At 42.5% G+C, this 23,432-nt stretch overlaps 1 protein-coding gene and 1 non-coding gene across 2 annotated transcripts in view; both read left to right on the top strand.

The window, feature by feature from the left end:
- Window positions 1–23,432, top strand: part of MTHFD1 (methylenetetrahydrofolate dehydrogenase, cyclohydrolase and formyltetrahydrofolate synthetase 1) — a 58,908-nt gene that overhangs the window by 7,393 nt on the left and 28,083 nt on the right. Inside the window, exons 2-8 of the mRNA XM_068544161.1 lie at window positions 4,677–4,761; window positions 12,776–12,835; window positions 13,277–13,330; window positions 14,521–14,657; window positions 14,779–14,879; window positions 16,651–16,787; window positions 17,667–17,778. Coding sequence (XP_068400262.1) covers window positions 4,677–4,761; window positions 12,776–12,835; window positions 13,277–13,330; window positions 14,521–14,657; window positions 14,779–14,879; window positions 16,651–16,787; window positions 17,667–17,778 — 686 coding nt within the window. The remainder of the gene's footprint in view (window positions 1–4,676; window positions 4,762–12,775; window positions 12,836–13,276; window positions 13,331–14,520; window positions 14,658–14,778; window positions 14,880–16,650; window positions 16,788–17,666; window positions 17,779–23,432) is intronic.
- LOC137753966 (U6 spliceosomal RNA) lies at window positions 2,308–2,414 on the top strand. Its single transcript, XR_011071653.1, has one exon. It is a non-coding gene; the product is annotated as a U6 spliceosomal RNA (small nuclear RNA).

Below are 23,432 nucleotides of genomic sequence, written 5' to 3'. Positions count from 1 at the left end.
TTGTTTAGAATAGCCCTGCATGTTGAAGATGAATGTTCTTGATTTTTCTCTGATTAGTTACTGAAGGCCTATTCTGTGGACCTTTTGAAGATCATTTGCAAATTCCTCTAAGCCTGTGCTACGTTTCAGTGTTTGTTGACTGGGCAGCTTTTTTCTCGTCATGTAGGTTTCTTAGCCATGTAGCTAAATACCCTTTACCGCCTCCTTTTCCTACCTGTAGCTTCTGTTGAAATGTCCTTGTTACATTATATTTTAGCAATGCTTTTTTTTCTCAGTCATAAAATGTCCAAAATTTGAAAATAGGCCATTATGTAAAACAGAATGAGTTGGAATTCGTAATGGACTTTTTCAGGAATAATTGTACAAGACTTGAGGCAAGAGATCTGGGTGACTGTTAGAGATATTAGGCTCTGACTAGGACTCTTCAAGGGTGATGTGATTCTGTAGGGATGTACACCTTTGACTTTTGTTGACTAGGCTCTTTGACAACTATATGTGGGAGAAGTCAACTTGGAGAAAACTGATAGTCACGCAAATAACTCTTATCCATAGAGATTCAAACAAATTTTGACAGGTTGAGCTATAAATGATTTCCACTGTGATTTTTGCACCTTAGAAAAGATAACCCCAATCATTGCATTTTATTGGCCAGTAGCAAGGTTTCTCATCCTTGGGCACTATTAACATTTGGGCTGGATAATTCTTTGTTGTTCTTTGTCCCGTGCATTGTAGGATATGTAATTGTATCCCTAGCCTCTACCCACTAGATACCAGTAGTAACTTAGTTAAAACTGCATCTGTGTCTGTTCATGTTTAATTAGCTACGACTATTTTACTAGTATCTGTCCATCAGGACCAGAGAGACTTCAATGGTTTACTGCTACTTGGTCCTGCTACCTTCATTGGCACTCTAGTACTGATTTCTCCTACATCAAGATTGAGATATGTCTTCCCTTAGATTTTAGAGAATGTTGATGGAAGATGGTGTGACTGGCATGTGTAGTTCTATTCAGGGATCAGGGGTGTTTCTCCACATGCCCACGTCTGTCTCACCTTGCCCCCAGAATCTTTACCAGGATGGTATAACTCATGGGGCCGAGGATAGAAATGGGAGGCGTCTGCAATTCAAGGAAGTTTCTGTTTATTTAGGAGGTTTCGGTGATTCGAAAGTTGTTCCATTATAGCATTTATACTTTCTGGAAGTGAGCTATAAAAATTAAAGGGGTTCCCACCATTTAATTCATCACAGCTCTATGACCCTAAAATAAAGATAGACGAGGGAGGGAGTATTAATTTTTCTCTCCATGTTCTTCTTCTGTAGTTTCTTCAACTTCAGACACACCTGACACTTGGCTTGTTCCACTTTTCGTTTTAAGGTGCTTCGGTTAGTGGCCAACCCAGAAAACCAGGCAGGAAAAATATTTTAAGGGACTTAATGGAGACGTAATTACAGTTGTCTTGATTTTTTTCTTTTTTCCTCACCAGGGTAGAAGATTTTCCACTGGTTGCTTTAGTGTTCTGGGCTGTCTAGTTCTTGCTGATTGTGGTTCACGTGCACTTAAAGATGTCTCATTGCTATTCTGGTCATGTCTCAGAAAGAGGCCCAAGTGTTAGCTTTTAAACAAATCTTTGTAGTTGGAAGAATGTCCCTGCTAATGCAACTTTTAAAACAGTCCTGCTTCTTAGAAAAAGTTTAAGGGAGTCAGTATAACTGATCTCAAGCTATAATCTTTTTTAGGGGGAAAAAAAATGCGTACTTAGACCCATTTAAATTATAGCATAGAAAATACAGAACATTTTGTTCTTTGCTCTTAACCTACTGGGCTGAAACAACATTTTCCACCTATACCACCTTGTAGTACTGGGTTCCTATAGCTTGCTACCTGCTGGGTATAAGTATTATTTTTATTTGTCCCTAGATTCCTTCCTTTTGGGTCTCAAATGCTTACTTATTCTACAATCCTTATAAGATTTGGTAAATAAATTCACTGTATCAGTATGTAATCTGCTCTGTTCTTAAAGTATTTGTAGTTGTCCGTCTTCCCAGCTCCATTTCACAACCCCCAAAACCTGAGAGTCATCTGTAGCCCTGGCATTTCCTCTGTGTTTCATGTTTAGTATATCTGGAATACATCTACTTCTTGCCAGCTTACCACTGATACCTTAATCCAAGCCGCCATCACCTCTGGCCTGGCCTGGATTTTGCAATTGCAGTGACTTCTTGCTGCTGTCCCTGATTCTCACCGTTCCGTCTCGGGTCTGTTCCCAATTCAGCAGCCAGAATAATCCTTTAAAAATGTAAGTCCAGTGCTCACTTTGGCAGAACATATACTAAAATTGGAACGATACAGAGAAGATTAGCATGGCCCCTGCGCAAGGATGACATGCAAATTCATGAAGTGTTCCATATTTTTGGTGCTGATGAACCTAGTTGCAGGGCAGGAATAAAGAGGTAGACATAGAGAATGGACTTGAGGACATGGGGTGGGAGGGTGAAGCTGGGGTGAAGTGAGAGTAGCATCGACATACATACACTACCGAATGTGAAATACATAGGTGGTGGGAAGCAGCAGCATAGCACGGGGAGATTGGCTCGGTGCTTTGCGATGACCTAGAGGGGTGGGATAGGGAGGATGGGAGGGAGGCTCAAGAGGGAGGGGATATGGGGACATGTGTATGCATATGGCTGATTCGCTTTGTCGCGCAACAGAAACTAACACGGTATTGTGAAGCAATTATACTCCAATAAAGATCTATTTTTAAAAAAATGTAAGTCCAATCATGTCAGCCCTGTTGAAAACCTCTAATGGCTTCCCATCACATTCCGAATAAATGACTGTATACCTCATTTGATTACTGCTTCCCCTTGGGCCTCAATTACCCACTCAGGGACTTTGCACTTGCTGTTCTTTCTGTAAATTGGCCCTGGGAAAGCCACCCGACCTGACTGCTTAGAGCCTGTGTCTACATCTGTGAGCAGGAATAAGAAAGCTTTTTGTCCCTCGCATACTTCAGAGGGTTATTGAGAGTCTCAGACGTGTTCACTTCTTCTCACTGTTGTGTCTCCTTACTGTCTCACATTGTGCCAGGAATGGCGGGCTCTTTACCCCCACCCCCCACCCCAAACCATGGGTTTTGTTTGGGTCGAGAGGGTTAAGGAGAAGCAGTGGAAACCTTTGCTTAGCACTTTGTGTTCATACAGTGGTTGGGGGAAGGAAGGGGAGAGGAGAGAGTGGAGTCTGGAAACTTGGCCCCTGGGAGAGACCTTCTGCAGCTCCCCGGGCAGCACTTCTGATCATCATGCAGGAGAAACAGCTGTGGCTGGAACTGCTGAGGAGTTTCAGTGGCAGCCTAGGGAAAACTTGGCAGCTATAGTATCTTCTGTTATCTGTGTCAGAGCAGAATTGTGGCCTCTGTTCAGGTCAAATCCCAGTAAAAGGAAATCCAACAGTCCATTAATACTTCTTTTGAACGATATGATTTATAGAATACTGATTTGAAAAAACAAGGCTATTAGCTTAGAAGATTTTGAAGTCTTCGGTATGACTTCTTGTATTGTTCAACATTCTTACCATTTACTAGGCTAATACACATAATCTATTTTTGTGACTCCTTTGCCTTTTTATGCCAGATATTTGTCAAGTGTGGAGAACTGGGGAAGGGAGTAACCAAATTAGGATGAGGGGAGAGATGCTTGCTAATGTCCGGGTATATTTGTTTGTCAAGTGTGGTTAAGATGAAAAAAGATAAATGACAAAACTGGTTCTTCAGGAGAGACAGATCCTGTTCAAGTTAATAACTGTATCATAACTGGACAAGGTTGGACTACTTTGAATGTTTACTTACAGATGTAATTTATTTGATGTCTTATTGTATTGTTGAGAGTTGTGTGTTAGTAAATTGATGTATCTTTGTTTCACAAGAGGTTATACTTTCAACCTTGAGTAAGGAAAATTCTTTTGTGAATTAGGATATAATTTGTAAATTCATATTGAATTCAGAGTGGGATTCATTGATTTATCATTCAGCCTTATGTGGATACCCTGTGATCATCTTACTAGGTAGGATAAGTTGAGCAGAAGGTGTGAGCTTGAGTTCTTTCCTGCAGACTTTTTTCCTACAGCACCTGAAGAGCAGAAAGGCTGAAAAAGATGAGGATTAGCAGCCTTCCAGAAGTGTTGGTCCAAGTTTTTATTTGTTCACTGTATGATTTTGAATGCCATCAACTAGTATTTTTTTTTTTATTTTTAATTTTATATTGGAGTTAGTTGATTTACAATGTTTCAGTTTCAGGTGTACAACAGAGTGATTCAGTTATATATATACGTGTATCTATTCTTCAGATTCTTTTCCCATTTAGGTTATTACAGAATATTGAGTAGAGTTCCCTGTATTATACAGTAGGTCCTTGTTGATTGTCTATTTTATATATTCAACTAGTATGTTTTAAACTGGCCCATACCCCATGGCCCAGTCAGTGTCAATAAGAGTTAGAAAAGATCCATGTCTACTTGAGGCCTGGAAAATTGATGGGTGGTACAGGACATATTATATCAAATAATGTCTGTTAATGAAGGTGTTTTTAATTTAAAAGAGAAATACATCCAGTAATACACATTGCTTATTTGTGGCTTGAAACATTAAATGTTAACTCCAATTTTTTCCTGTTTCTCTAGGCAAATAAGGGAGAGACTGAAGAACCAAGTCATTCAGATGAAGGAGCAAGCACCTGGTTTCACACCAGGCCTGGCAATTTTACAGGTATTGTGATAGTGTATTTCTACTAACATCTTTCTTCCTTTCTCAATCTCTCGATAGCATTTAAGACAACAGGCACATCAAAGCTCTTTCTCTTTTTTTTTGGCTTCTGTGAAACCTCAGACCTTTTCAGTTTTTCTTTGCAGCCTCCTCCTCTTCAGCTCAACTTCTGTGTGTTGGCCTGTCCTGGCCCTCTGCTCTTCTCTGTGGGTACCTTTCCCTAATCCAGTATCTCTTGACCTTTGGTCTTAGGACCCCTTTACACCCATAAACTTTCATTTATATGGATTTATCCATTGATATATACTATTTAGAAATTAAAAATAAGAGGTTTAAAGACATTTGTATATTTAAAAATGCCAAGAGTAAGCTCACTGTGTGTTAGCATAAGTAACATTTTTATGACAAAGTAACTTTTAGAAACAAAATTGAGTGAGAAGAGGAGCATTGTTTTACATTTTTGCAAAACCCTGTACTGTCTGGCTTAATGGAAGACAGCTGGATTCCCATCTACTTCTATATTCAATCTCTTCCTATGCTGGTTTGATTGAAATATATGGAGAACATCTGACCTTATAGAGACGTATGGTTGTAAAAGGAAGAGTTCTTTTAATAGTCTTCCCAGATAATTGTGGATATTTTTCTTTAATACTATAAGGACTCAGTAAGTAAAGTTTTTAAAAGGTAGTTGCAGTGTGGACTCTGAAACTTGTTATCAGTGAACTTTCATACTTTGTTAAATCAAAATCTTGTTTTATGTTGCAGTTTGAATGGCTATTTACCTGTGTCTGGTTTTATGTCCTTCATTCCCCATTTGGAAAATAATGGTTCACTGAATTATGCAGGTCTTCCAAATGTTAACACGTTTCATTATGCAATATTTTAAAAATCATAATCATTAATATCACCAACAAACTTATCAGAAAAGTCTTTTAAGTGTTGAGAAGTTGTCAAGCTCACAGGAGTACGTAAATACCAATTTTTGCTTGAAAGCTCAAATTTTGTCATTGGTAATTAATACTGTTAGTTATTTTCCTTGAAGTAGCAGGCTCACTTTATCCAATTTTGAGAAAATATTTGCCACATATTCAAGCCCAAATAATCATTATTTGTCAGTTGTTCTTTTAAGTAAAGATGGTGTTCCATTTAAAAATCTGCTAGTTCTGCTTGCAAGGCAAGAAAGCTCAAGTGCTTTTCCTGGTGACAGCCACTTCTGTATGTGGCAGAAGTGCTTTGTGATTGCTTCCCCATTCTTTATGCAGAATATTAAAAAGACATGTACTCAAGGGTCAACGTTTAATAAAAATAATTTTTACTGCTTCATCAAGAGCACTTCTAAGTGAAATTGGTGTCTTTTTTTTTTTTACTGAGACTGTGTGACTAGTACAGGTTGGTGCCATTGTCTTGATTTAGTGCTAAGTCATCAGCAGTCTTACACAGCCTAACTTGTGCAGCCTCAATACAGATGTCAATACAGTGAAAAAGGCAAATGACATCATAGTATTATGGCACTCGCAAATCTTCTGAAAGGGTGTTGGGGTTCCTGCAAGAGTGTGTGAACCGCACTTTGGGAACCATTGCCTTATGCAGTTTTATCTGACCCCAGATATCAGCTGTAGATCAGGAACTTGTAAACCTGGATCTCTTCTGGTTCTAGGCTCTTGGCTTCTAGGACATCACTCCTTCTCTAATCTTTTTTGCTTGTTGTTCCTGATACCTTCCTGATACCTAGACCACTCGAATACCTCAACGCTCAGCCCTCAGACTTCTTTTCTACCTTATTTTTTCCCTAAGTGAGCTCCCCCAGTCCCATAGCTACATGGAAGAATACTTTCTATCTGAGGTTTCTTTCAAGAGCTCCAGATTCATCCAGTAAGAGGCCTTCAATAAATAGGCAGGAGGTATTTAATAAATATGTGTCATGTGGCCAGATGTACAAATGAATGTTTGAAGGGTTGATTGGGATGACAGGAAACTGATAGCTTGCATTTGAAATTCCCTTCAGAAACACCTGCTTCCTCACTTCACATTTCTCTCTATATGTATGTCTCCATGTATATCATTTAATCCCTTGCTAAGTTTCTGTTCCGTGTTCATCAAGAATTTCAGAGTGAATAGTACTTAAATATTTTCCCCCATTGCTATTCATTATCTGAGAGGCCTTAGTTGAGAAGAAAAGCACAGAAGGCCTGTCATTCTGCCTGGTATGTCCTGTGCTGTGGTGGATTTTCCATTTTTGAAAATTACTAAGAATCGAAGGTATATGTTGTGGGTGTCCACTTGGTACTTTTGTGGGACAGTTATTTCTTGGCTTATTCTTGTGAATTGTTTGTTGTAGGAAGAGTAAATGTCGTAGACAAGAAATCTGTTTCTGTAAACCTTTTTGTAGCAATATTGAGGGTTTTTTTTTTCCTGCTTTTTTAAAATTGACTTCCGAACTCCTATTTTAAATTTATTGATTGCAAAGTGTTTTTGTTACATAAACACTGTTCTGCAGCTTGTCTCTTATGTCCTTGCAATAAAACAGTGGTAGAATATTTTAATCTTGTACTTTAGCACCAGAATCAACATCTTTCTATGATGCAAGGCTCACAGATTATGTTGTAATCACATCTGTGCCACCTCAGACCTCTTGTTTTTTTTCCATCCTGGTGACAGGCACCACCATTTTCCCACACACTCAGACTAGAAACCTGAGCTGTCTCTTTTGGGCATCTCCCTGCTCTCTACATCCCCTTAGGGACTAAGGTACTATTGGTAATACCTCTCATAAGCTCTTGGGATATCTTCCCTCCTTTTGATTTCTACTGCTCCCACCCTCTGGGCCGCTAGTCAACTGCTTACAGGCTTCTGATCTGGATGCTTCCAGTCCTTTTAACTGCAAATGTAGCCCTTGTCAAAATGCAAATCTGATCACAATCCATCCAGCTACACCCACTCTCCCCATCCTTTACAGAAGGAACAACAGTACTGCTTCTGTAGAGTGACTCCTGGAGTTCAAATGATTTGTATATATTACTAGTTGTTCTGATTTTTATACTACCCCTACGAGATGGGAGCTGTGTGAAACCGAGCAGGACCCTGTGGGGCCCTCCCTGGTACAAATCCTTCCTGTGTCGCCCATATCTTGTTTGTTGGAAATAGGCTTCATTCAGCCTCCTTGACCTTCCCTGAGTTCCATAGGACAGATTCAAACAGTTGCTAATCAGGGAAGGGAGGGGATGCAGAAACACGGGAGGAACAGTCTAGAAACAGTGGTTCAGCACAGCCTTGGGGCAGGGTCCTAGTTCCTCCTCAGGGAATATAAATAACAATATCTGTGAGTTCTTCTGCAGAACTGAGACCCCCAGGTGGAGGATGGCAACTTCAGGCTGAGCACAAGATTCCTGGAATACTGCCCTGTTACCTCACCATCAACCAATCAAAAGAAAGTCACATACCCTGTAGCCCTCAACCCAAATTTTGCCTATAAAAACATTTCCCTCAAAACCATCAGGGAGTTTGGGGTTTTAGAGTACGAGCCACCCATTCTCCTTGCTTGGCCCTGCAATAAACCTTTCTTTGCTCCAAACTCCGACGTTTCAGTTTGTTTGGCCTCACTGCGCCTGGAACACCCTAACCTGTGTTCAGTAACAGTAACTGGTGGTCAGAGATCTTGGGTAGCTTGCCCAAAGCCACAGACATGAAGGTACTGAGTCTGGATATGAACCCAGCTCTATCTGTCTCCAAAATTAATTTCCTTTTCCCATTCATTTTTCTAAATCATTAGCATTAAGGATATTCAGGATCTGGTCCAGGCATATATACCTGCAAGTTGGAATTTCTTTTAAAACAGCAGACTGATAACTTCCAAATAGTTAAATATTTAACGGAAATTAAGACTTGGCTTTTCATCACAAGAGATACAAATGATGGACTTCCCTGGTGGCGCAGTGGTTAAGAATCCACCTGCCAATGCAAGGGACATGGGTTTGAGCCCTGGTCTGGGAAGATCCCACATGCCACAGAGCAGCTAAGCCCGTGCGCCACAACTACTGAGCCTGTGCTCTGGAGCCCACGAGCCACAACTACTGAAGCCCACACACCTAGGGTCCATGCTCCGCAGCAAGAGAAGCCACCACAGTGAGAAGCCCACGTACCACAATGAAGAGTAGCCCCCGCTCACTGCAACTAGAGGAAGCCTGCGCATAGCAACGAAGACCCAACGCAGCCAAAAAATAAATAAATAATTTTTTTAAAAAAAGATACAAATGAGGCTGTATTTCCATAAAATAGTTATTAATAATATAATAACACTTGCTTCCTACCAGGTATTATTTAAAGTGCTTTTTATAAATTTATTTATTTTATTTATTTTATTTTTGGCTGTGTCGGGTCTTCGTTGCTGCACACAGGCTTTTGTCTAGTTGCAGCGAGCAGGGGCTACTCTTCCTTGCGGTGCGCGGGCTTCTCATTGCAGTGGCTTCTCTTGTTGCAGAGCACAGCCTCTAGGCGTGCAAGCTCAGTAGTTGTGGCTTGCGGGCTGTAGAGTGCAGGCTCAGTAGTTGTGGCACAGGGCCTTAGTTGCTCCGCAGCATGTGGGATCTTCCTGGACCAGGGCTTGAACCCGTGTCCCCTGCATTGGCGGGCGGATTCTTAACCACTGCACCACCAGGGAAGCCCTAAAGTGCTTTATATATAGTAACTTATTCAGTCCTCACAAAAGACATGGACAAAACAAAAAAATAAACTCAATTGGCCTGAATGTTTACAAAAGGCTCCTGGAGCAGAAGAAAAATTAATCAGTAGACCAATACCCAAGATATTTTATGGTGTAAAACAGGGATTGGTAAACTGCGGCCCATGTCCAAAACTGCTCAGGTTGTAAATGGTTAAAAAAGAAGGTATGACAGAGTATGTGGCCTGAAAAACCTAAAATATATGCTGCCTGGCCCTTTACAGAAACAGTTTGTAGATTCCTGGTGTGAAAAAAAAAAAAATCCCTAACTTGTTCCAAGATAGTGTTGTAGGAAAAATGGGGCTCAAGAGGATGGTCATATCCCAGGTCTCGGGTGAGTCCCTCAGACAAGCCGCCAGGTGAGGGTCCTTGGCTTTGCACAGGAAAGAATTCAAGAGTGAGCCATAGTGAAGTGAAAGCAAGTTTATTTAGAGAGGTACACGTTCCATAGACAGCGTAGGCCATCTTAAAAGGAGACAGTGGTTCCGTGGTGTTGGGGTGGCTAGTTTTTATGGGCTGGGTAATTTCATAGGCTAACAAGTGGGAGGATTAGTCCAGGTATTTTGGAGGAGGGGCAGGGACTTCCAGGAATAGGGCCACCGCATCCACTTTTGGGCCTTTTATGGTCAGCCTTGGAACTGTCATGGCACCCATGGTTGTGTCATTTATGTTCTTGTCATATGCTAATGTATTACAATGAGTGTATAATGAGGCTCAAGGTCCACTGGAAGTAGATTCTTCCGCCATCTTGGACCTAATGTGTTCTAACCGATTTTTGTGGTATCCTGTTCTTAATGGTTGTGTCATTCTTGTAATGGTTGTGCCCTGCCCACTTCCTTTTCTGTCTCAATAGGACGTTTTTTGGATGATGTAATTCACCTCCTTCAAGGAAGAAATTGGTATTTCTGATAAAATGCTTAAGTGATTTTTTTTTTTTTTTTAATAAACTATAATGGGATTAAGATTTGTTCTGGGAAACCAGTAGGCCATCCACCCACTTGCCTGTCAGTCAAGAATCTACTGTTCTTCAACTAAACATTCTTTTTGCATCCAGTCTATCAATGATTATATAACCATTTTTCCCTATGAAATGCCTATATGAGAATATTTGAACTGGATCTTAAGAGGTCTTTTTCTTTGCATTAGGATTACAGTAAGATTTTGACGTATGCTCGTAACTATTAAGCTTTCTGTTAAAAAACTGGTGGTAGTTTTGGAGTTTCAGAAAAATTCCTTCAGAAACATTCAGACAGAAAAGTTACCTATAAAGGAACAAAAACAAAAGACTTCAGACTTCTGTCACACTAGGTGCCAAAGACAACAACTCTGAAGGAAAATGTCATGACTCCAAACTCAGCTAAACGTGCCTTCAAGTGCAAAGACAGCAGAGAAATATTTTCAGGTGCACACAGACTCAGGAAAATGCCCACACACCTTTCCTGGAAAAGTGACTTACAGTTGCATTTAGCTACATGAGAGGTGAAGATAAAGTATAGAACAGAGAAGTTGTAATTTATTAAAAAAAAAAAAACCCGGCAGTGAGTGATAAAACCATTTAATCTCCGAGTTAAGTCGAAATAACTAATTGTAGTTATAAATATTGTCAACTTAAAAAACGTACAACGTGAGAGCTGTGAGTTGAGTTTATTCAATGTCTTACTGAGGGCTATAGCCTAGGAGACAGTGACGGTCTCTAATTGCTCAGAGAAACTGTTCCAAAGAGGTAGGGGAGGAGTCAGTATATATATTATGTGTGTGTATGTGAATTTGGGCTGGGGGATACAGGCAGTCAAGATCTCAGTGAAAGGCTACTGCTGGTCACAGGATCGGCTATCTCAGTTAATACTTTTTTTTTAAAAATAAATTTATTCATTTGTTTAATTTTTGGCTGCATCGGGTCTTCGCTGCTGCACGCGGGCTTTCCCTAGTTGTGGTGAGCGGGGGCTACTCTTCGTAGCGGTGTGCGGGCCTCTCATTGCGGTGGCTTCTCTTGTTGCGGAGCACGGTCTCTAGGTGCATGGGCTTCAGTAGTTGTGGCACGCAGGCTCAGTAGTTGTGGCTCACAGGCTTAGCTGCTCTGCCGCACGTGGGATCTTCCCAGACCAGAGCTCAAACCCATGTCCCCTGCATTGGCAGGTGGATTCTTAACCACTGCACCACCAGGGAAGCCCCCTCAGTTAATACTTTTAGGGCTTTTCTATGTGTGGGAAGATGCAAGAATTGGGGGTCATTGAAATTCTTCCTAAGACATACATTTGAACTATCTAAGGGGCCCATATATTCCAAAACATGGAATGCTGCACCCTGAATTCCTTTCAGGGTGTACTTGCAGGTCAGCAACTGCAGGGGCCAATGACTTGATCCTTATAGAACTGAAATGGCAGGCAACATTCTTTGTTTACAATATTAATAAAAATGAAAAAACAGTACTCTATTTCCTACTTTGATCTAAAAATCCCAGAGTGTATTAAATCTGGTAACTGAATCAATGAAGGTTGGATGATGGGGCAAAGATCATATATATAAAATGACGAAAACAAAACATGAGAGGCACTAAAATTCTAGGGAAGCCCCACAGGAAGCACCTAATGCACTTAGGTGCAAATAACCCGTAGAAAAATCAAATTCCCCTCACCGCATTCATCTGGCTCTTGAAATTCAAATTAGCACTGGCAAAACTGAGACTTCTCTATGAAGGACACCTGCAGCTAAGAGTAAGGCCGTGTTCTGTGAGCCTGAGGGGAGCTTCCAGTAACAGCATCAGCGTGACCAGACCCGGAGATACTCCGTTCCTAGGGCCAGCTTCTTTCTCCACGGTTGTCCTGTTTAAAGCAAACATGCGTCAGTTACCTTTGGTGTCAAGGACGTACCGTTTTTCCCTCTGAAGTTTTGGGAGAAACCAAACTTATTGTGGCATATCACCCCGGGAGGACGTTTCAGCTTTGAAAAGGACAAATGTCAACCACTGAAACATGGAAAAATATTTGTAAAGGAAAATTTTAGATAAATGATTACAGTGGAAAACTAAATATGTCCGTGATTAAAGAAACAGGGAACATAGTGAGACCTAGCATGGTGGGGCAGGGGATTTGGCTTCTGCGTGCTTCTTCCTCTGTCTTGAGGGCAGCAGACTGCCCTTTGCCTGGCGTGGGCGTCTGTTGCGTGTGAGCTAGGATTAGGCCCACCCTAACAGGAGTCTTGTGATTAAATATTCCTTTTATCAAAACTAAAATTTTAGAAGCTTTTCCATACACTTTGCCTTTCCCTAATCGTCTGATTTGCATGTCTTTATTATTCTAGGTCGGCAACAGAGATGATTCTAATCTTTATATAAACGTGAAGCTGAAGGCTGCTGAAGAGGTAAAGCCCAGAACAGCGGCGCCGACGCCCCGCCTCTCCACTCTTACCCCTCCCCCTCCCCAGGTCCTGTCTGCCACCCCTTCCCCTTTGTGCTCCCCCCACAAAAACTTGTATCGCCCACAGCACACTTCAGTTTATGTATTTCTCAAGTTAGAAATGGGTGACAGAGCTTCAGCCTCTGGTTTGCCCTGGAATGTTTTCTAATCAGTGATCCGCTTGCTTCTAAAGAGCAGGAATAGTGGACATAAAACTGCTTAAGTGCCGTGGTGACAGTTAACAAGGAAACAATGGATGGGTCAAAGTGAGAGACTCATTCTTCAGGGTATATGAGGGTGAAATGATGCCTGCCACCTGGTTTGTCTTAGTCACATCTATAGAAGAAATGGGCCCATGTCTCAAGTCCTTTTGCCATGTACCTGTTTTAAATGTTCATTCTTGCAGATCGGGATCAAAGCCACACACATTAAGTTACCACGAACGGCCACAGAATCTGAGGTGAGCTGTTAAGAATCAACTGTTAAGAGGGCAGCCGAAGTGCTTTCCTCTCTGGTTTTAGTTTAGTGGAACTTTAGGGACTGATGCATTCAGCATACAAGAGACCTCCAGGTAATTCTTTCTTCACAGACTCAGCCTTCAGGAAATCTTTGAAAATACCCACAGAGTAAATGGGGCAGTGCTAGGTATGAATGTTTGGTACTCACAGTGTGATTGCTGCATCATTTGTTTGCAAATCACCTGCGATGTTCATTGAAAACTGATCACTGGCCTGTTGTTACCTGCACTTGAAAAACGAAATGTGTATTTCATTTCTATGATGTTCAAGAATAGGCAGAACAGATCATGAGTAAGTAAAGTCAGAACTGTGGGGGATTAACCGGGAAGCGGCAGGAGGGAAAAGGGACTTCCTGAGGTCGTGGAAATGTTCTACATCTGCATTGTCCAGCAGGATAGCCACTAACCCCATGTGGTCATTTAATTAAAATGAAATAAAGTTTAAAATTCCGTTCCTCAGTTGAACTAAGCCACATTTCAAGTATTTTAGTAGCCACGATTGTAAGGTACAAATTACAGAACATTTCTGTCTTCACAGAAATCTTGATTTGGGTGATGGTACCATGGATTTTACTGTTGCAGTAATAGTTTTTTGTGTTTTTTTTTTTTTAAATTTTATTTATTTATTTATTTATTTATGGCTGTGTTGGGTCTTCGTTTCTGTGCGAGGGCTTTCTCTGGTTGCGGCAGGTGGGGGCCACTCTTCATCGCGGTGCGTGGGCCTCTCACTATCGCGGCCTCTCTTGTTGCGGAGCACAGGCTCCAGATGCGCAGGCTCAGCAGTTGTGGCTCACGGGCCCAGTCGCTCCGCGGCATGTGGGATCTTCCCAGACCAGGGCTCGAACCCGTGTCCCCTGCATTGGCAGGCATTCTCAACCACTGCGCCACCAGGGAAGCCCGCAGTAATAGTTTATTAAAGTTCTTAGCTCTTTTGTTTGTTGGATTTCTTGCAAGACACCTGAAGGTTACATTCTGTGTTAAAGTAGAGTTGCTCTCAGGATCCAAGGCAAGGTACATTCTGAGAGGACTACAGTTAAACTCTCGAGGGGAGAATGGGACTCCTGACTTGGAAAGTGTTTCTCCACCCTGTTGATTTCTATGTGGTATGTAAGTTGTATGTGGTTTATTTTTAGGTGTTAAAGTGCATTACATCTTTGAATGAAGACTTCACTGTGCATGGTTTCATAGTGCAGCTACCTTTAGATTCAGAGAATCCCATTAACACTGAAGCATTGATCAATGCTATTGCACCCGAGAAGGATGTGGACGGGTGAGTGTGACTTGGCTTTCTGTACCACATTGCATGATTGCGACTATAATATATTTCTACTTCAGGAACACATCATTTTGGTTCTAAAGAGTAAAGACACCTATCACTTTCCTTGTTTTAGATTGACTAGCATCAGTGCTGGAAAACTTGCTAGAGGTGACCTAAATGACTGTTTCATCCCTTGTACACCCAAAGGATGCTTGGAACTCATCAAGGAGACAGGTAAAAACAACCAGACAAAAACAAAGCACCATTTCGTGGAGCCTGGTCTTGACCTTCAGAGGTATAGGGGAGATACACTGTGAGCCCTAAATAAGTGGGCTTGATTGGCACAAGGACCTGTGTGCTAGGGGCTTCTTTACCTAAATTCTCAGTTTTCTCAACAACCCTATGAAGTAGATAGGTATTCTTATTGTTTAATAGCTGAGAAGACATTCTCAGAGAGATTGAGTAATTTGTCCAAGAGGCAGCAGAGCCAAGATTTGAACTCAGAGTTATTTGAGTTCAAAGCAATTTATTTTGTGTGAAAAAGTAACCTATATGATAATAAAGATTCAGATAGTCTGTAGGGTGCAAAGTGAAAAGTCTGAATCCCAGAATGGGCCCCGAGTCACCGTTGTAGATCTAGGAAATGGATTCCTTGGATAATTGGCCGTATTACCCCGTTACCTAGTCAGCCTCTTGGTATTTTAATTTCATCATGAATACTTCTTAGCAGAGGTTATTTTTTACAAGGAGGTGTGCCCTGTTTAAAGGAAGTGGATCAGAAATTTCAAGTGGAAAGTGTTAGCTAACGTAAGTGAAAATTTTCTGTGGCTGGCAAGGAAAGGTCAATCTGTAAGCCTTGGGACAGCTATTATTGTTCAGTCCTACAGCTAAATTTATACTCTATGGCATGTTTAGCACACAGTGTGTTCCAACTTGATAGAAAAAAATCCCATGAGCCGTGGCAGCTGTAGGCTCCCCACCTCCTCTTGTTGATACTGAAGCGACCATTTGCCCTAATGCAGCTTCAGGTCCTTTACTGTACCCTAAAAGGTATAGAAAGTTACCTTCTAAACACTTCACACTTTGAGGGTTTTACTTCTAGATGTTCATGATGTTAGCATTATATGGAAACTCACCTTTTTTGAATAGAGTTAATGTTACACAAGAAGCACAGTTTAAACACAAACTGCCTTAAGGAAGAGTTCGCTTCAGTGGGGCTGGGTAGAAGGGCTCAGTAGAGTCCTCAGGACCTTACTTCTGCTCCCCTTTGCGTGGTGGCTCGTTCTGAGCTCTGCTTGGTGGCCCCGAGCAGCTCCAGCCTGTTGCATCCTTGTGCCTAAGAGTCATGGGATGGATTTCACTGGCCACAGGATGAAATATGGTCACTTGTTCACTCTTGGGTGTTCACCCATACCATCTCTACTGAGGAGAGTATGTCAGTCCTGAAAAGGACATTGGGATAATGCCAGAAGAATGGGTGCTCAGTAAACAAAAAGAAAATTTTTTACTACAGTTAAGTTCCCCTTTATCACTTCCCTGCAAATAACCCTGTGGCTCAGGCCCTAAGCCAAAAGAGAAATTTGGATGAGGAACTAAAGAGTTACTGATACTAATCTAATTTCCCTCCACCCCATTACGTTCACCCTGTTTCTTATAACTTTTTCCCATGTAATGTAATATGTCCTCTTCTTCCATATGGCTGTTTAGCTGTAGGTCAGGGTTTCTTTCTGATTTGAGTGTAGGTTTTCTCCCCACTCTCCTATGACTCAATGAATGGATCTTGGCTTAAGCTCCTCTCAAAAACCCACAGCAAGAAGGACACATGTACAAGTCCCAACTTGTAGCTGAAACCCTGAGTAGCCAAAGAAGGGATGGTTTTAGGAAGATTGCTTTTTGATGCTAAGAACCTGCTTTTGTGCACTTTTCCTGAGTTCTCCCATTTAGGTGGCATGCGAAGGAGGGCAGCTTCCCCCAGTTCTCTGATGCACGCTGGCTTTTCTTTCAGGGGTGCAGATCGCCGGCAGGCATGCTGTGGTGGTCGGGCGCAGTAAAATTGTTGGTGCCCCAATGCATGACCTGCTTCTGTGGAGCCACGCCACAGTGACCACCTGCCACTCCAAGACTGCCCACCTAGGCGAGGAGGTAAGGGGTCACGCGTGCGCGTTTGCACGCCCGTTCCTGCGTGTGGCAGGGGTTCTTGCCTAATGGGGATGGTTCATAATTAAGTGCCAGAAACTGCCATGTACTTTATTACCTCATTACCGCGTTTAACCCCTCTAACAATTCTGTGATTCTTGTCTGTCTTACAAGATGAAGAAACAAATTCAAATTTAAAACTTGTCCAAGTCTATGCAGATTTTCGTTTGGACTGTATTCTTTCTGTGCCAGTCCATCTCGTGGTAGATAGGGGTTAGCAGTACAGGAACTGGGGTTGACCCATGGCAGCCAGATCCCACATATGCGACAGTGGGTGGTCTGAGAGGTGGAGGTGTCCAGAGCGGGTTATGGACAGTGGTCCTGTGACCTCAGTCACAGCTTGTTCTTGACCCCTGCATCAGATTCCTGAGCCCAGGAATTCTCACGTGGACACATCCCATTGACAGTGCAGTCTCTTAAATGTGGGGAGAGACCAGGAGAGAGGCCCAGCACCTCTTTAATCCTCCCCAAGCAATGCTCTGCTGAAGGTGGTAGTCCCCACGTTCCGGGGAAGAGGGGGCAGTCTCCAGGTGTCATGTAATTCAGGGATGTTGTCCCAGGCCTGTGGCTCCAAGCCTGTACTCCTCCCTATCTCACAGGTTCTCATCAGGTTCCCCATTCAGTAAAATATCTAGTGAAAGGGGAGGTTTTGACGTGTGTAGGAATGAGCACAGTATATGAAGAGCTGTCAGAGACAGTGTGTGGCCTGCATAAAATAGCTGATGACAGTGAATTTCATACAAAGCTTACGGATGTGCTTTCCACTTCTAGATTTTTTTTATGTTTCACTGTTTAGTTTCTGAAGTCAGAACTGTCTTTCCCTAGGTAAGTAAAGGTGACATCCTGGTAGTTGCAATTGGTCAGCCTGAAATGGTGAAAGGGGAATGGATCAAACCTGGGGCAATAGTCATCGACTGTGGAATCAATTATGTCCCAGGTGAGTGTTGCTGGGGGAAAAAGGTGGTTTCTGGAGGCGGGCTGGGCAGAGGAGGATGAAGCCCAAGCGAGAACCCCTTGTCCCATTTTAGGCTTGAAGTGCTAAGGTTTAGAGTGATCAGCCTACCCATGGGGGCATGAGGTTAGCAGACGGCATAGTTGCGCCTTGCAGGAAGATCCTGTGATTTTAGCCACTGTGCCGTGCAGTCCAAGATGACCTTGTCCAGGGAGAGGGTGGGAGAGGAGGCAAGATGATTTCTCGCTTTATCATCACGTAGAGATGGACTTTAACAAAGGATGGTTAAAATATCGTGTGATCTTTGCAAAGTGCTGTGAGACTCCAGGAGAGGGACATGTTGTGTCAAGAGTCCTCTAGTTAGGGCTTTGCAAAGATGTTTGGCCTGGGCTGTTTCTAGGCCAAGGATAAAGCCAACATTATAGTCATGTCCAAAACTGTCCTTGCATCCTCGTCCCTAAGTTACTCCTCACTGCCCTGTTTTGGTTAGTGATACCATCACCATTCTTCCTTCCCACAGGTCTGAAACCTTTTAGTTTCCCTCCCAATCGTTCCATGTATGGATCCGTTTTTAAATCTTATGAGTTTTTTCCCTTTCTTCTCTGTTCTCAGTGTCACCACTGAGAGTCACCCTCTCTGCTGGATGCACTGCTATAAATTTCTCCTTGGTCTCCCTACCGCCAGCTGACTCCCACTCAGATCCATCTGTGCGCTCTTGCCATGTTTATGGGTCTTGATGTGGACCTGTGAGCCTCTTTCTTCCATGTTACCTGCCAGACTCCTTAGCCCCATACTAGTTTCAGCCACCTCTGTGGCCTTCTTTCTCACACACACTTTGTGAATACCTGTCTTAAACTGTTGTAAAATGGACCACGTGCTCTCCTGCACATGCCTGTTTGTACTTTGCTGCTCTTCTGCCTGCATCTTTAGTGGGGCAGGCAGTTCTTTCCTCATGAAGTTTTCAAACGTAAAATCTGAAAGGACAATTCAGTGAATACTTGCATACATACCTCGTGGGGTCAAAAAAGGAACAATTTTTAATCAAGCGACTGTTTCTGTGCATCAGGCACCACTCCAGGCCTTGGGCTACACAACTGAATAAAGCTCAACCGTGATCTTCACTTTCAATGACTTCCTCCCCACCTCCTCTCTGTCCAAAATGTCCATTCTTCCTTCCAAACCTTGTCTGATTTTCCTTCAGCAAGAGCTGATCTCTCCTTCTTTGAAAATCCTTCTCTCCCTCCCTCCCCTCCCGCAGAACTTGGTGTTTCTCTCGTTGTATGTCTCTCATGCTTGGTGTCTTGTGCCTTTTCTCCACTAGTCTGCCTATAGGTGCCGTGTCCAGCTTGTGCCTTCTGACTGCTGGCACCCATATCTGTTGGAATGTTAAAAAGAGTTATAGCAAGAATATTTTTCCTCCCCTCCCATCTCAAGTTTGAAATATAGACACTAAGCTGCCAGGAACATGAGTCACTGTCAAGCCTTCACCGTTTTTAACCTCCCTCCCACTCTCCGTACCATGTTTTTAAGACAGTAGCTCATAATTGATCACTCATTTTCTTGTAGTGTAATTATCTGATGGGTGATAAATTGCTCTCCTACAACTCCTCACTTTCAGTACTTGCAATGTGACATTCAAGCTCATTCTGTTTAAAACCTTGCATCTTCTGTATCATATTTCTGCTTTTGACCTTTTTTGTTTTAGACTGGATTTGAGAGAGGGAAGAAGAAAAACCTGGGTAGGGCTCTTGAGTCTCGTATGAAATGAAATGTTGACTTACACGTGAAACTTAACCTCCTATTCACATTTATTCCTCGTGCAGAAGGTAAAATATGAATAAGGTCAGAGCAGTATCTTTCCTCCTGGTCAGCTGTACTTTTTCTGATCCTGGGGATATAGGTGAATAAGTATCATTACTGTTCCCCAAGGAAGGCAGGATCACTGCTACAGGCCCGAGGGTGAGCAGGAGGACCTGAAGACTGCTCTTTGCAAGTGTTCATTCCTTTTTTTTTTTTTTTTTTTTTAATTGTTATTGATGTATAGTTGATTTACAATGTTATGTTAGGTTCAGGTGCACAGCAAAGTGAATCAGGTATACATATACATATATCCACTCTTTTTCAGATTCTTTTCCCATGTAGGCCATTACAGAGTATTGAGTAGATTTCCCTGTGCTATACAGTAGGTCGTTATTAGTTATCTATTTTATATATAATAGTGTGAATGTGTCAATCCCAGTCTCCCAATATATCACTTCCCCCTTTACCCCCTGGTAACCCAAAGTCTGTTTTCTACGTCTGTAACTCTATTTCTGTTTTGTAGGTAAGTTCATTTGTACCCCTTTTTTTAGATTCCACATATAAGTGATATCATGATATTTGTCTTTCTCTGACTTACTTCACTCAGTATGACAATCTCTGGGTCCATCCATGTTGCTGCAAATGGCATTATTTCGTTCTTTTTTATGGCTGAGTAGTATTTCATTGTATATATGTACCGCATCTTCTTTATCCATTCCTCTGTTGATGGGCATTGAGGTTGCTTCCGTGTCCTGGCTATCGTAAACAGGGCTGCAGTGAACACTGGAGTGCATGTATCTTTTTGAATTATGGTTTTCTCTGGATATATGCGCAGGAGTGGGATTGCTGGATCATATGGTAGCTCTATTTTTAGTTTTTTAAGGAGCCTCCATACTGTTCTCTATAGTGAGTGTACCAATTTACATTCCCACCAACAGTGTAGGAGGGTTCAAATGTTCATTCTTGAAACACCACTTTCCACAACTGGGGCACTTCTTGGTTCATATTTTGATTATTTAAATCATTTGCATGGTCCTTTCAGGGATAACATCTTAAGTTATTTTCCAAATTAAGGATGAATTAAGGTATGTAGTTTTTTATTGTTGTTTTGTTACGGGTTTTTGTTTCTTTTTTTTTTTTTTTTTTTTATTTATTTATTTATGGCTGTGCTGGGTCTTCGTTTCTGTGTGAGGGCTTTCTGCAGTTGCGGCAAGCGGGGGCCACTCTTCATCGCGGTGCGCGGGCCTCTTATTATCGCGGCCTCTCTTGTTGCGGAGCACAGGCTCCAGATGCGCAGGCTCAGTAATTGTGGCTCACGGGCCTAGTTGCTCCGTGGCATGTGGGATCTTCCCAGACCAGGGCTTGAACCCGTGTCCCCTGCATTGGCAGGCAGATTCTCAACCACTGCGCCACCAGGGAAGCCCGAGGAATATTTTTTTTAAGATTCAAGTACAGAGCAGAAAGTTTTGGCCAGAGAAACATGTAAAAGTGTTCTTCCTGGTGGTTTACTAAAGATAATTTGAAAAGGGCTGGATTAATAGTGTTTTATTTGGAAGGGTTATAAAAGGGGGGAACAGATTCCTAACCCGCCACAATCCAGTCTCAACCTATCCAGCGTAGTGGCTTCTATACTGGACCCTGTTATTGGGGCCCCCAAATTACATGTGAAGGACTCAAGGCTCAGCTGGATTGGTTTTTTTTTTTTTCCTCTACCGCACGGCTTGCGGGATCTTAGTTCCCCGACCAGGGATTATAAACCCATGCCCCCTGGAGTGGAAGTGCAGAGTCCTAATGTTGGACCACCAGGGAAGTCCCTCAGCTGGATCTTAAGTAGTTTTGCACTAATAGTTCCAGACGAAAGAGAAATTCTAGGGCTGGGATAGATAATCAAAATGTTTGTTGGTTACTGAAGCCATGTGCTTAGAGACGGGGTCACTTTTCTACTGACCACATCACACCTTCCATGAAACCCTGTACGTACATCAGAGGGCACTGAAGCCAGCCCTGATAGCGTTTGATTAAGGAGCAGAGCTGAGCCCACCCAGTGCAGCGTTAGGTTGTGCAGTAATTGACGTGTCTCCTGTATATGCAGAAACACACGGAGAAAGTGACTAACATTCATAAATAGAAGGAGGTACAGGGGTATTTTTAGCTAACTTCGGTGTTAGACAGTTGAAACCCGTACAAGGGCAACCCTCAACCGTTATTTCCCTGGCATTTTGAAACGACCTTAGTGATTATGAGAGGAAATGTTCTGCCATTGCCGTAGCTTGCTGCCTTATAATCTAGAAGCCTGAAACCATCACAAGGGGTTGTGTTCACCAGCTCCTGAGAGTACATATAGAAAATATCTAATGTATCTAGGGTAGGAAGAGAAACCCTTATGTTTGGAGAGTGTTTTTTCTTTCTTTTTTAAAATTAATTAATTTATTTTTGGCTGCGTTGGGTCTTTGTTGCTGAACGCGGGCTTTCTCTAGTTGCGGCAAGCGGGGGCTACTCTTCATTGCGGTGCGCAGGCTTCTCCTTGCAGTGGCTTCTCTTGTTGCGGAGCACGGGCTCTAGGTGTGTGGGCTTCAGTAGCTGTGGCGCGCGGGCTCTAGAGCTCAGGCTCAGTAGTTGTGGCGCACGGGCTTAGTTGCTCCGCGGCATGTGGGATCTTCCCAGACCAGGGCTCGAACCCGTGTCCCCTGCATTGGCAGGCGGATTCTTAACAACTGCGCCACCAGGGAAGCCCAGAGAGTGTTTTTTCAATCTCAAGAAACACACACAATTTCTTACTTGATTCTCCTCAAGCTTGTGAACTAGGTAGTGTTCATCCTTCTTTGCCTCTTTGGACTTCTGATCAGTAAGGAGCCCACAGGGGCTGCAGACTCGAGGCTAGTGAAAGAGCTGATCCTAGAGCCGAAGTCGCTTAATTCTGGCTTTTTGGCTGAATCCTGAGGCTTCCTTTCTTAGTTGTGGCAATCTAATCAAAGAGGTGAAATGGCTAAGATCTTACCAGGTCCTGCCTTAGAACCAACCACAAGGTCTAGCCCTGTCCCCAGCCCCTCTTGGAAGTGCACGGAAGCCAAGTGTAGGAGTGAGTGAGCAGTGATGCATCATGGGGTTTTGTTCTCTTGAATAGCTATTCTTTGCTGCTAAGATTTGTAGTTGTTCTTGTATCCTTTTAACGGGAGTGTAATTATATTCTTTGCCTTTTTGCATACATTTAAGTAGCTGCTCGTCTTTGGAACTGGATGTTGAATTGTTCCTCCAGCTCATGCCTGGAGCTTACAAAATGCTGACAGTTGCTGTAGAAACCGTATCTGGCAGCTGCGATAAAGCTGGAGCTTTGTGCACCCAAAAAATTCCTTTGAAGGCCTTGGCAAATTAACATTTTAAAAGGTGCTCATTGTATACTTGGTGGTTGGCTTTAAGAATAAAAAACAGTTGGTATTTTATTTGCCACCTGACAGAAGACAAAAGGATTCTCCTGGTTATGAAAAACCACTTAAGCATCTTGTGGAATTTTGCAGGTAAAGTAAGTTTCTCCCTAAGAGATAGCAAACACCTGTCATCCCACAGCTTTTTTTTTTTTTTAAACATCTTTATTGGAGTATAATTGCTTTGCATGGTTGTGTTAGTTTCTGCTGTATAACAAAGTGAATCAGCTATATGTATACATATATCCCCATATCCCGTCCCTCTTGCGTCTCCCTCCCACCCCTCTAGGTGGTCACAAAGCACCGAGCTGATCTCCCTGTGTTATGTGGCTGCTTTCCACTAGCTATTTTACATTTGGTAGTGTATATATGTCATTGCCACTCTCTCACTTCGTCCCAGCTTACCTTCCCCCTTCC

This window comes from Eschrichtius robustus, chromosome 1, assembly GCF_028021215.1.
Source record: "Eschrichtius robustus isolate mEscRob2 chromosome 1, mEscRob2.pri, whole genome shotgun sequence".
In the NCBI taxonomy this organism is placed as follows: domain Eukaryota; kingdom Metazoa; phylum Chordata; class Mammalia; order Artiodactyla; family Eschrichtiidae; genus Eschrichtius; species Eschrichtius robustus.
The sequence above is the reverse complement of the archived record's forward strand: the minus strand, read 5'-3'. Positions and strand labels throughout refer to the sequence as shown.